This window comes from Apis cerana, linkage group LG11 (genome assembly GCF_029169275.1).
Source record: "Apis cerana isolate GH-2021 linkage group LG11, AcerK_1.0, whole genome shotgun sequence".
NCBI classification, from domain to species: Eukaryota; Metazoa; Arthropoda; class Insecta; order Hymenoptera; family Apidae; genus Apis; species Apis cerana.
In genome coordinates this window covers 4,424,548-4,440,285 of record NC_083862.1, presented here as the reverse complement: position 1 = coordinate 4,440,285, position 15,738 = coordinate 4,424,548, and the positions used below count along the sequence as shown (strand labels likewise).

The 15,738-nt window shown below is 19.5% G+C and overlaps 1 protein-coding gene across 1 annotated transcript; it reads right to left on the bottom strand.

Annotated features, from left to right (window-relative positions):
• Positions 1–6,964: 6,964 nt before the first annotated feature.
• Positions 6,965–12,232, bottom strand: LOC108001244 (uncharacterized). Its single transcript, XM_062082604.1, has 3 exons — positions 12,098–12,232; positions 8,012–8,243; positions 6,965–7,943 (listed from the first exon to the last, which is right to left on the bottom strand). Exons 2-3 carry the CDS (start codon positions 8,193–8,195, stop codon positions 7,288–7,290), a joined length of 840 nt encoding a protein of 279 aa, XP_061938588.1. The 5' UTR covers positions 8,196–8,243; positions 12,098–12,232; the 3' UTR covers positions 6,965–7,287.
• Positions 12,233–15,738: the final 3,506 nt, after the last annotated feature.

Here is a 15,738-nt window from a genome sequence, read left to right as displayed (position 1 = left end):
TATCTTCTCGTAGACGAATAGCATTTTGTTACAGTATAGTATAATAGTGTAATAGTACAGTATAATATAGTATTATATAAAATTTAGGAATTTCTTTCAGAAGGAATGCAAATCTAATCGGTCGAAACTAGTTTTCTCACGTTAATTTAAAATGATATTGCGTTGTATACTTTTGCGAAAAGCATCACATTTATTTATTTCGATGACAGAGAAAGAAAATAAGAGCTATTGAGACTGAATGAAATAGAGAGAGATACTGAGCGAGTGATTTTAAATATTACCGAAAGTGTTAAATGGATAAGAATAAGAAGTTTCTCTTGTCTCTGGATCTAATTCTCTTGCCATTTTAGATTTACAACTCTACATAATATTTTTAATATTTAATATTTAATATTTAATATTTAATACTTAATATTTAGTTTTACTATAATTTTTATTTATTTTAAGTATATTTTTTATTTCTCTAAAATGTATTAAAGTCAATATATTCTAATTTCAATGATTATAAATTTTTCGAACTTTGATTCCGATTTCAGTCTTGATCAGAATAGACATATAAAATAAAATAACAAAGGATTTTTAAATAAATTTTTGAGTACTTACATGAAATTCTGCTATTTATTTTGTGTTTAGTTCTGTTATTTCTATCTAAAATAATTTCAGTAAATTACCAAATAATTGGAAAGGATCTTATATTATTATTATTATTATTTTATTTGAATGAATTAATATTCTAATTTCTAATTAGAAACAATAAATTATTAAATACTGATTTTGGAAATTTTTATAACATATTTATTTTGAAACAATTCTTTTTCTTTTAATTAGTTAAGAAAAAGTTAAAAAAAAAAGATCGATATTCAGAAAAATTTAATTTAATATGTTTTAATTTTTGAATGATATTTTTTAATTTTTCAAATCTAGTTAAAGACTTTTTTAAAAATAGAGGTGTCTAAAATAAAGATGAACAATATTGTTTGTTCTCGAAGATAAATTTTTCGTACTATTTTGTAGATTTATTCTATGATAATATGTTTTCCTCTAAAACCAAACTAATAATCTGGGATTTTTTTACGATTGTTTCTTTTTTCTGACCAGAACTATTTTTTTAAGAATTTTAGTTAATATTGATGTAGAAATATATGATATATTGGTTTATGTGAAGAGAGTTCATGTATATTTTTTGTTTGACTTTGGTAGCATGATAATTTAAGTTTGTACTTGGAAAATATTATAATCTGAATAATTTATATCATTGTGGCGTGTAATTTATATCATTTGTATAATTTTTATCATCTTTATTGTTTTATCTAGAAGTTTTTTAATTATTTTTTCGTTTATTATGTCATATCACAGTTTTATTAGTATTAATAATTAATAAATTATTTAACTTCTTTCTTTTAGTGTTTCGTATTCTATTACGTTTATTTTTCCATCGAGTTTATTATTTATTATTTCGTCTTCATATTGTAAATTGTGCGATTGAAAGATTTAATGCAAGTGTTCCGCTAATATCATTTATGTTACTTATTGTTGTTATCATTATTCAGATGAACTTTTAGGTTAGGATCCATCTCGTACTATATATTATCGGTCTTTTAAATCATTTTGTATTATACATATGTCATTATGCATTGTAGATGATAGAAACAAGAAAATCTATAAAAGAAATCGAATTTGATAGATCGCGCGGACAACAATATAAGCGATTGTAGTTCCAATATTTCTATTATCTATCTCTATTATTTGGAAATAGAAGATTGACATTATTTCTCATGATTGGTTAATCATAATATAATATAATATAATAAGCGCGCGAAATGAGCTTCATGAACTAGACATGCTCTTGAAGAGTAAAGAATATAATACAAAGCTGTTAGGCACATTAGAAAAATATAATATAACATCTGAACTCTGCATACGCGCCATACTTTGATGGTTATAGCAGAATGCGATAAAATCTACTAAATATCACCTTTGTCATCTATTGGCACAGAGCAATATGTTGAACAGAAATTAAAGAATTATACACTCTACGTACTCAAATAGAGTCTTGAATTACTGATTTCTCTTTTGTTATTCAATGCCGAAGGTTATTTAAAATCCTTTGACTCCATACCATTTTTTGATCGGTAATATATTAACTACAATATTAAAAATTTATGAGAAATCAAAATGAAAATAATCTTAGACAATATCAGCTAATTCAGCAAATGTTCCAGCATTTCTAACAACGTTGGAACAAAGAATATTTATGGCAATTATGGCACAGAAACAAATGGCATAGGTCAATAAGAATTATAGCAAGAAAATAATCTGATAATAATACAAGATTAAAACCTTTTTCCTCTGGAATTAATAAGCACATGCAAATATTCATTTTGGAATAGATAGTTTATGACCGTAAAAATCGCCAGCAATATTATCAAGCGGCAATGGCAAGATCTTGTCCTGTACACAAAAACAATGAATTATCATCGGATCTAAATAACGATCAAGAGAAACAAATTAGTTTATCTCGGCTTATCTGAATGACAATTAATGTATTATCGGAACGATAGCGCTGCTCTTGAACTCCATATTGGTTTAGTTCGCCTGATGTTGTAATGTATTTTCCCCTACGAAGGAAAATGAATGTTCTATCGCCCTTAAACTTGGAAAAATTCTGCCCCCACCCGTTAGGCAATACGGAGTAAGTTGGATCTATCCTTCTGGAGAAATTGCTTAGCGATAGGCACAATCAATCAATATCTATTTAAATATAGTTTCAAGCACAATCATTAAAAAATTCGCTTAATAATTACATATAACTTATAGGATATATTGAATAATGTGAAATAAAGTTGAATTTTTAATTTTAATTTTTATAGATTTATTTGTAAATAACAATTTTATATACCGAATCATGATTTTATTTGAAGAAAAGTAATTAAATATTATTTATTTAATATTTTATTTATTAATTATATTTTATTTATAATTCCAAGAAAATATATACATAAACATCAGAATAATAGTCTTATATCTGTAATAAATAATAATAGTAAAATAAATAAAAGTATGATATATATAATATTTTTCGAACTGAAACGAAAAAAGAAAAACAGAAAAAAAAATTTTAATAAATATAATTATTATTTACAATTCTTGTGTTAATCTTATTTTACCAATGTCACCATATACATTAATATAATTTATAAAATAATAAATTCAAAAATTTTATTTTCTGTTTTAATTATTATTTAATTATTTTCTATTTTGATCACTTATCGCATCAATATTTATTATCTTATGTTCTATTTTTATTTATCGTTGAATTTGAAATCAAAAGTACGTCATTGATTTAGATTTTTAAAGATGAATTAATCAGAATAATAAAAAAATGCTTTTAACATTCTCATTTGTAACATATATATATAGTCTGATCCATAACATATTAATTCGACAAGATATAGTTAAGAAAATAATATAGTCTATATATGTAATGTATATTATATAAATATATATAATATAATATAAATAAATTGAACATAATGTTTATTATATCAAAATAATTAATAATTTCGAAAATACTTTTAATAAAATATTTCTTTCCAGCATTGAATAATATATGTTTATTTGAAAGAATATGTTTATATGAAAGAATTACATAAAAAATTATTAAAAAAAAATTTATTCCGTAAAAAAATTATTTACGAATAATTCCGTTTTTTTTTAAGATTTTATATAAGATTTTTAAAGATTATTTGAATAAGAATTTAAATATTTTACTTTATTTAGGTAAAAATGGCATTACTAGTAATACTAGGAATAAAATTATGATTCATAAAATACGATAAATATTATATTATACTATATTATATTATATTATACTATTTAATTTTTGTTTTCTGTCTAATTATGAGTAAAAAATGAGCGTTATCATTGATTAAATATTCATGCGAATCACGCGATAATTTTATTATATATTTTATATATTTATTATATATTTATATATTTTTATCAAAAAATGAAAAAAATATATTGTTTTTGTTGCTATTCAAAATACAATTAGAAAACTATTTAAAAAATATGAAATAAAAATACCAAATAAGAACAATTAAGATTATATATTTTTTTAATAATATATGCATGATATTATTTATTTTTAAATGATAATATTTTTTAATAGATCAATAAAAAATATATAAACATATAAATATATTGACAAAATATTGAAAAAACTGTATAAATATCAATCTTTTATTGCAAATTACTTTATCGTAAGAATAAAATGAATTAACATTATTATTATCGTATGTTATTAAGAATAATCAAATATATTATTTGAGAAATATAAAAAATGATAATAAAAAACAATAGTGATTAGATTAAAAAATTCTTATATTCTTATTTGATTATGAATATAGTGTTAAAGTTCAATTAAATGAGACTGAATATTGTACAAAATGAAATATTGAATATTATCGTTTGAATTATTATGGATATATAATTGTTTGTATTATGATCTTCGAGTGAATTAATTATCTGGAGTAAGACTATCACGATTTCCCTTCAATCATTATTTTGCATGAAAATGCAAACTAAAAGAAGATTAGAAGAATCAATAGTCATATTGGGGAAAGAAGTTTTGAAGAATGGATGTTCATAGCGCATGAATGCCCAAAATCTTTATAATCACTTCTAGGATAATCCGTTGCACGAATAAGTACGACTTGTGAAGTGATTATCGATATTATATCTCCATTTCGATTGCTAATGAGGATCTTAAAAATCCGTTAAGAAACTGTAAATTATTACTAAACTATTAAAAATGCTGGAGTTATTGAAGTTGTCTGATCGTTTCATAAGTCTTGGTTTTAATTTTAACAATTTAGGATAAATATTATTCATTTTTGATTCATAAGAACTTTTTTAATTCTGAATCATTTCAACATATCCAATGTGTTAATATAGGTAAAATAGGTAATGAACTTTCCTTGCATCTTTATTTTTCATTTATTTTCTCATTCCTAATATTTATAATTTTTTGGCAGATTTAGCCTCATTAAAATTTTATTTTTTTCAGGATGTAATAATTCTAAAATTATAACTAATTGGAGTGATAAGTTAAAATGAATTTTCAAGCTTTCGCAAATCAAATATCACATTGTATGTGCTTTTGCCTAATCTAACAATTAGGATAACGTAACATCATATTCTTCTATTGCGAAAATTCATAGCAGAAGAATTGAACCATTTTTAGTAATGAAGGAAATAATTCTGAAAATAATTCTTGAACAATCTTGAAATTACAATAATTGAAATTACGATGATAATAATAGTATTAGATATCCAACTTCGATATCTTTGCTCGATTCATTATGTATTCTGAATAATCCTAATATTACGGAATCTCATTATCAGAATTCGATAAGTGAAGTATAATTATTAATTATACATATAATTATATAATTATAAAGTATAATCGGCAAAACAAGGTCCGTCTAGAATCACCGTCTAGAATTCTTACAATTAGATGCATATAAATATTCAAGTTGAATTCGGCAAGACAATAGAAAAGAAAAAGAACAAAAGCAGAAAAAAAAAAGAAGTTTCTTAAATTGTTGATTAATCGTCAAATCAGTTTAATATTTCTTTCTGAAATTATTATAATCTGAGCGTTGTTAAGTAAACAGAACATTAGAAATCTATGTTGATCTTCTTTTGCCCAGATCACAACAATAAATGTAAGACTGATATCGCTATCATTTCAACGTTATTTGTAACGTTATTATTTTTTATTACAAACACATTGTAATAGCAGGATATAATAATGGTTAAATTGATTAAAATATGAAAAAAATATTTTTTCATGTTTTGTTGTAAATATTGTAATAAATAAAATATTTCATTTTTTGTAATTCATACTGACTTTAGATATTTTGAAATCATCAACTACATGTAATATTTATCTAAAGTTAGAAAATTCCATGAATCTTTCCAGTGTTATTCCTAGATCATTTATTATAATAAAAATTATATTTGCTTATAAACATTTTTTATTATTTATGCTAATTTTTATTAAATATTAATATTATTTTATTTTTATTATAAAATAATTAAATAACTAAGAACGATATCTATTTTTTTCATTATAAACTTATAAAATATTATAGTTTGTTAAATAATAGGAATTATGATATATTATGATTATTATGATACTTAAAATCCTCTGAATTAATTTTTATATTTTAAAAAAGATACATGTATTGTAATCAAAATTTTTTTGGAATTTCTATATTCTAAAAAATCTTTTTATTATATCTTTTCATAATTATTAATATTTGTTAGTCACAATCGGATATGTAATAATATATTTCTATATGTCTTCAAGTCAATTTATATTTATAATATAATATATATTATTATAAACTGTATAATTAAGTATAATATTATATATTGTTATATGATGTTATTATATTTGTTATTGATGTTTTGTTGTTGTATTTGTTGTTGATGTTTATATTTGTTAAAGAAAATTGATATTATAATGTTTCTAATTTTATATTATAATTATTATATATATTACAGTATTTTAATTTAATTAAATTAGCTAATTGGATGATTCATCAAAAATATATCTTATATTAAATATAATTGATTTTCAAAACGCTTTCGCCCTTTTTGTTCGAATCTTAGATTACTACATTTATTCTAAACTATTTAATATTTAGACCATAATATATATAATCTTATATATATTATGTATATTATATATATATAAGATAATTGTATAACAAAAAGAAGATAATTTTACACCAAAAAATGAATTGAAAATAGAATAAAATTAATTATAAAATAAAATTTTATCATACATATCTTTATTTTCGAGAAAATTTATTTTATATATAATCAATATTTACTCAATATACATGAATTTAATTATTTTTTGATTAAATATATTTCATTGTAGCTTATTCTTTTTGTTCAGATTTTATTTATTCTACTGAATAATCAAGAATATATAAATAAGATTATTGTGTAATTTAAATCCTAGTCTTAAAATCTACACAACAAATATATTATTCATAAAAATTATAGGATTTTTCAGAAATTGCTATAATATACAAAATTGAATTCCTTGAAAATCATTATGATCAATAATTTGAAATAATTCAAATTATTATAAAATTATTATAAAAATTTTTATAATAAATTATAGTTTTTTTTTAGAACATTTAAACATAATAGCTCAAAATATAAAATATATAAAATATATAAAATTCATTTAATTATAAATCTTAATTAATCATCAATTAATTGCAATCCTTTTTTAGCTAAAGCTTCACCACCTTCACTTCCAAAAATACCACCTATAATTCCACCTCCGATTCCACCAACGATTGCACCAATTGGAGCACCAATCGCTGCACCAACTGGGCCACCACACATAGTTCCAATCATAGTACCTGTTTTTATACCAATCCATGTCCCACTAAAACCACTTGCTGCACCAGCACTCCAACCTCCGACAGTACTTGAAATTGTTTTAATCGTTTTAACCAGGACTTTTCTTGTACGTTTTACATCTTTCAAAATCTCTTCTATTTGTTCAATAGCATATCTAATTTCTTGTCTTTTGCTTGAATTAGTTTCAGCCTCAAGTGTTTTTTTCAGTTTTTCAATGCTTTCCTCTAATTCCAAGATTATTTTATTTGCGTTATCGCGAATATATAAATCATCTTTAAGTGCACAACCAATACGGTAGGAATCAATTACTATCGCAGCCACTGTTAAACTCGTACCAACATATTTTAAGGTTTTATTAATAACTTTAGCTCCCTCTATCACTCCTTCTGGAACCTGTATATGTGGATCTGATGCTCTAGGCTTACCTTTTGGATTGATATTGATATGGGGTACCGAATTTTGTCCGGTATCGAAACGAATAGTAGGTGCACCTATAGAAATTTTATAATTTTTAGATTAATTTTTTTTTTTTAATTAGATATATTTTCTATAAACTTACCAACACTGGTTCCATCGGCTCGTATTCTACCGAGATTCATATCTCGAATACCGGCGACTGTTTCTGTATTCAAATGAGCATCAGGAATCAATTTAAATCTAGTTTGCATAATGCTTCCAGATTTAATTCCTTCAAATACTGACCCTGTTAATCGCTGTTTTTTGTCTTCATTTGTATTTGGCATTTTAATATTTTTTCTTTCTTTTTACATATCTTATATGCGTAAGTCACCCTATAATTTTAGATTTCAAGCAAAAAACGAAAGGAAAAATGTAAAAAAAAAAATAATTAAAAAATTTAAAATTATTATAAAAAATATAAAATTAATTGATTTATTAATACAAAATTGACTTATCGAATTTGACATAAAAGAAGTGTGTCTTATCATTTTTTAAAATATATAAATCATAAAGATGTAAATGCAAATGTTTTATATCTAAAATAAGTATGCAAATTTTATATAAAAATTTTACAATTGAAAATATGAGTAATATTTTTTTTGTTATAAATAAAATTCTATAATTTTAAATGTTTAATTTTAAAAATAAAAGTAGTTTTTATATTATGTGTCAAAAGTAAAAATAATATAATTTTTTTTCGACAATTTTTTTTTATTTTTATTAGCGAATTTTTTTTTTTTAATTATTGAAAATAGAAGAAATATTTCTGCTTGAGCAAATATTTTTAACAAATGAATATATGACAGTAATTTGATATTTTTATTATTATATATTTTTATCAAATAAAATAAATTAATAAATATAAAAAATATTATTAATTTCTGATTACTTTTTTAAATTTAAATATATTAAATAATTTATTTTTATTTAAAAATAGCTTATTTTCGAAAAATAAATTTTAAAATTAATTGTTAAAGTCAATTATAAATATATTGTTTTAAACAATTATAGCCATCTGAAGTATAAAATAAAAAAATTAATAAATTTAATAAACAATAAGATATTGATGTTTATTATAAATTATGAAGATATATCTAATGTTCATTTTGAATTATATAGGCTTTATTTACAATCTAAAATGTTTTTCCTTTTAATTAGTTTTTACCATATTTTATTATAAGTATATTTATCTACATAGTATTCATTAATTTTATTAATGTACTATCTATTTGTATTTATAATAATGTCTGTATACATATAATTTGTAAATTGCGGATATTTATGATATTTATAAGTAGATAAATTTTTATAAAAAGAAAATAGGATGAAAGAAAATAAGATTTTTACAGAAATTTAACACTTCCAAATATAAGATTTTATTTTATTTTATATTTGCAAATTTTGCATATTTTATAACAAGTTTTGATTTTTTAATGTAAATTCAAATATATTGCATATGTCATTTACTCTATTCTGCATTATTATAAAAGTATATCTAAAAAAAGAAAAAAAAATAATAGTAAAACTTCAACAATTGATTTCACCTTTTCAAAGTTATATTTCACTAATAAAAAAAATTGTTCTGTATTATAATCTACATATTCATAATATTTTTTATGTTTCATATAAAATAAAATTATTATTAATTTTAGTAACTTAATAATTGAATTTATGAAAGGATAATGAAGATTTCTGACTGTAATTCAGTCAGATTAAATAGCATTTTAAATTAGTGAAATACAAAATAAAAAAAATGCACATTAATTCAAGATGGAATAGAAAATAATAATTTTGTAAATGACATAGAATTTATATTTTATAAAGTATGTGAAAAGAGATTTCTTATAATAGAAAATCATAATTAATATTTAAATATAATCACAGATACAAAATTACGAAACAATCTGAAATTTTAAAAAAGCATATCGAAAATGAATTTTATATTGTGTAAAGCAATAATCGTTATAAGTATATAAGTTGGTGAAATCTTAATAATGAAATATAATCAAGTTTTTTTATAAAATATATATATTAAAATTAATAAATAATTAATAAATTAACAATTTTCAAAAATTATTTAAATGATTATTATAAATTTATAATACACAAAATTATAAATGATATTTTTGAAAATTACATATGGTTTTCAATATATAAAATGATATATCTATTTGTTGAGAAAATTTACGAGAATAAAGTGAATATCTCACTTTCAAATAAACAATTCAAGAAAAAACAAATTATGCAACGATTGCTTTCAAGGACTATCAAATTAGCTGTATGAGATAAAAAAATTATTGTTACTAGCAACAGAGATAACTGTTAATACATATTAACAAATGATAAATTTTAATAAAATTTTTAAAAAATTATAAACTGAAATTAAGATTAAAATTAAAGAAATTAATTTTCAAATATAATTTATATATAATATTTAATTTAAATAAGCTTGAAAAGGAATATAAATATTTTTTTTAATAAATCATTTGAAATTGTTAAAAAAATATTTGTGAAAATATTTTGCACAAATATTATTTACAAACTTTATTTACAAACACATATCTTTATAGATATATAATATTAGAATATATAAAGAATAGTAAAAAATAATCATAAGTTTTGAGAAAAAGATTGATTTCTATACATATCTAGAATATCCAGATAAGATGATTTGCTTTAAAGTATGATGAATAAGATAAATAAAAAAATAAAAAATACACATTATAAACCTAATAAAAAATATTTCTTTGTTTTTTGTATAAAATATTTTCATGCTTTATTATATCACAAATTCTGAATATTTTTCACGAAACTTTCTCACATCAAATCCAATTTCAAATCCAATTTATTTTGATATATTATTTTCTATGAGTTTAATTCATTGTATTAATTAATAAAATAATTAATTCATTGTAAAATTTGAAAAATTTTCATCAAAAGATATCTTAATATATTTTAAGAGCATAAAAATCCAAAATCTATCAAATAAAATAAATATAATATAAATTAGAAAATGCAAATTTGATATAGATTAAATTTGAAATTTTGATAAGAATTTCGAAAAAAATATTTCGAAATAGATTCAAATTTACACAATAAATTCTAATTCTCTATGTCTAATTCTAGAAATGAAGAAAAATCGAACATTGATTGAATAAAATTTGATGAATATTAGAAGTTTTTTATATGTTTAAAATTTTTTGATTATCTTTGAAATTTTATTAATTTTTATATCTATCAAAAAATTATTACATAATATAAAAAAATAAATATTATTTCTCTTTATAGTTTTTTTAGATTATGTATTTTGAGATATAATATATTATATATTTTCATGCTAATTAAACTATAATGTTATAAAATTAGGATGCAAACTATGTTGAATTATGTTACAAATATTATTTTAAAACAATTTTAAAAAATTAATATGAAATTACCGAAATGTTTATTGTATTTCAAATGAACCATTATATAATATATAATTTATGTTATTTCTTTCAATTTGATATAATTGAATAAATAGATTAAATTTTTTAAATGTATAACTATTAATTTTAATAATCAAAGATCAAATAAAAATTTTATCGAAATCAAAATGAACCATTATATAATATATAATATGTATATATTGATAATACTGGCATTTTTACTATAAATTTTATAAAATGAATTTTTTATTGCGTTTCATTTGCATATGAAAATATGAAATGATAAATTTGATGTTATCAATATTCTATAAATATAATTATATACTAATTTTGTAAATAGATATGGATTTATTAATGTTAAATTGAAGATATTGATAGTGTTAGAATAAAAATCTTATTATGATCCATTTTTAATAGAAAAAAATTTCTTTAATTTTTTATTTGTATAAATATTTATCTTTTATTTTTTTTAATATTCTATTATGTATTATGAATTTAAATTTAGAAATAAACCACAAGAAAAAAATTTTTTTTGAAATTATCGTTTATATTTATCTATATTTAAATATTTTACAAAGAAATGTATATAACAATAAAATCAAAAAAATAGAAAACTTTATTAAGGGAAAATTTTTAAAATAATATATAACGATTTCTGAAATTATTTAATTTATTAATAATTATTAATAATTTATTATTTAATTATTCAATATATATTTAAAAAATATATAAAATTATCTAAATAGTTAAATTCTTACTTCTTTTACTCTTCAATAAAAGATGATAAATTGAAACTCTTCTAAATTATAATAAAAAATCTTCATAATTATTTAAAAAAAGACACATATGTTCGTATTGTGAGTGACCAGATTATCAAAGTATAAAACTGAGTATGAGATTATATCATACATTTATATTGAAATTTCTTATCATAAATATATATATTTATTTGACTAATTATTTATATGATAAATATATATATATATTTATTTATGATAAGATTATACTACATATATATATAATATCTGATATACTAATATTATTTATATAATCTTGAAGAATTTTTACTAAAAATGCATTTATATTATTTAAAATATTATTTTGCTTTAAAAATAATGAAATTGGAAAAATTATTATTTTATATAAAATAGAATTTTAAAATAAATTTTTAAAATAACATCTAATACTAATTCCTTTTTTCTCTTTTTAGTAGAATAAGAATTTTTATCAATATATTGTTTCTCTATTAATTTTAATTTGAAATATTGTAGAATCAATATATTTTAAATAATTTTTTGATAACTATATAAAAAAAAGAATATATTTTTCTTATCGTTCTATGATTAAAATATATAATTTATATATATTTATATTTATATAATATATATATTTTATATAATTATTTCAATAAAAATTTAAAATTAAACTTCAATTTTTTAAATAAAATGCTATAAATTTTTTATCATATGAAAGTATATTTCAAAATAAATTTAAGCATATAATATAAATGAGCTTCAATATCGTACAAAATAATACAAAATAATACAAATAAATACAAATAATTCAATCATTTTTACTGTATTAATTATTGTAATTGTCTTATTAATAAGAATTCATAGATGTATCATATATATAATTTAATATAGAATTATCTTTCAAGTGCTATGATTTAAATATTAATCGATTATCTACTAATTATCATAATTACGTGTTTATTATCCATAAAAAAACTATCATTTAATGTGTAATTTCATAAAAAATGTTTTATATATTTTATATATTTTGGAATTCTTAATTTATTAGAGTATTTATTTAAAATATTTAATATTTAAATATAAATAATATTTAAACAATGTTTTCTTATTCAATTGAAGAAAAAATAAGTTATAATAAACGCGTTTATTATAAATGAAATATTTAAAATATGTTATGAAACTTTATCAATAAGACAAATTGATGAACGGAATATTATCAAATGATTTTTTGTTTCATTTCTAATTTTAAAAAAATTTCTGATTTCATTATATGGCAATAAATTAATTTAAATTATTTACACGAAATAAAAAATTTATGTATTTTATTTAAAATTAAAAGTTACTTTAAAAATTAAAACAAAAAATGCAGCTACAGAAAATTATATAAATATAATATATCATTATATTGTTTATAAAAAACAAAACAACTTTTTAATTCTCTCTACGTTAATTATTTTTAAAAAAAATAGTAATTATTTTGAAGAAATAATAATAATGCAAGAAATAATTATAAAATATTATTTCAATTGAATTTATACATAGACTTATGATAGTAAGTGCATTAAGATGCAATTGCCATTTATTTGCTATAAATAAGATATTTATTTATATGAATATACATATCATCTTTTAGGTTTTTGGGATTTCATATTTTATTTCGATCTCAAAAAATACAATCTAATTTAAGCGTTCCTTGTTCATGAATAGTAAATTAAAAAATTATGTTGAAGTTGGTAAATAAAAGAAGAAGAAATAGAAGAAGAAAAGAAGAAGAAGAAATAAAAGAAATATGAAATAATTGCATAAATATTAATATATGAATATTTAATAAAATATGTAATATATAAATGCTTTGAGAAGAATTCAAGAAGATAATATTTCGATCGATATTTAAATAAAAAAATTGAATGCTTCATGATCGTACAACATATTTCAATTCGATTTGAATTGAATTAAAATAAAATCGTGATTTATGTATCATGTGATCTTTTATATTAAAAAAATGTAATATTTTGTAACAGATATCTTTTAATTGTATTTTTAAATTGATGTGAACATATTTTATATAAATCTCGATTAATATATATTATAAAGGAATATATATTATAACTTCGATCATTTTGATTTTAATATATATCGTCAAAGATATCATCCAAGTAACTTTTTCTTTTGATATCTTAATCGTAACGATTTCTTAAGCTATAATGATATATAAGTGATACGATGAATTCGCGAAACTGATAATTTAAAAGAAATTACATTAAAAAATATTTCTTACTAAAATAAAGAATGAACAAATACTAATAACACAGAAAAAAATATATGAATAATTTCCTTAAAATAATTACAGAAAATACAATCTTATTAAATTTAATTGAAATTTAGAAAAAAGTTAGAATATAACAAACAGATATAAATAAAGGCAGTACAGTAACATAAATCTTATCAAAGAAATATAATAAAAGAAATAATCAATTATATTGAAAAATAACAACACAAAATTATCCACTATATGAAATTATATATTACATAAAATAAACTTTAAAATAAACGACATTAAAAATATTTTATCGCTTTTCAAAAAAAAAAAAACTGATTTGATGGAAAAAAAGTTTTATCGTTGCGGCCAAATATAAATAAAATTTCATCAAATGATTATATATGCATAAAGATTTTTCATTTTGTTGTTGCCAATTATGAATAAAATATTATTAAATTTTAACTATGAATATTTATTTAGATTCTTAAGTATTAAAATCTTAAGTATAAAAAATATTGCACAAATATGATGCAATATTCTGATGGTATTATTTGACGAACTTTACAATTGTAAGACTGTCCAATTGTTTGTATGAGCTTAAAATGATACATATATATATAATCTATTGATCTTGGTTACAAGAATATATAATATAAAATACAAAATTTCATTTAAAAACATAATTGTTTCTTCAAAAATCATCTTAAAATCAAATTATCATCGTGATATTCATTTAAATATTAATTTAAATTGATATCAATTTTCACTTTATATATTAATATTTATATTTTTTATATATAATATTTTTTTAAAATATTTTTCTACATTTTGGATACTTACAGAAATAATTGTATATAGAAATTCAAATCGAATAGATATGTTACTTTCATGTAATACAACAATTATTTTTGAGAATTTATATTTTTTTTATCGCATTTTTAAATCCTTTTTTTTCTAAAACATTACTAATAAAACATATAATTTTCATAGATCTTGTTTTCTTTATTCATGATTATGATTTCATTATGATTTCAAAACTTTCGGAATTTTATAATTACAATTATAATAAAATTATAATTATAACATTTAAAATCTAAACCAAGTCTTGGCAACTTGCGAGCTTTATGCGATTCTTCTCTTTATTCTTATGAAGAAGAATAAAAAGGAACTAGGAATCTATATCAAGCCTGAGCAATTTCTTTCATATCCTATTTATTCGATATGCTTGTTTTCACATAATGGACTATTCCTTTATCATGCTTTACTTCGTCTGACTACAAATATAAATATAATATAAACTCCTAACTCTCTCGTCCTCTTCTGTGAAAAGATAAAAATATGGCAAAAAGATTCTAAGATTAGGAAAAAAAGTTTGCATTGCAAC

Coding starts and splice junctions, on each gene's coding strand:
- LOC108001244 (XM_062082604.1), bottom strand. CDS start 8,195: ATGCCAAATACAAATGAAGACAAAAAACAGCGATTAACAGGGTCAGTA. Junction 7,944..8,011: donor AGCCGATGGAACCAGTGTTG/GTAAGTTTATAG, acceptor AAATTTCTATAG/GTGCACCTACTATTCGTTTC.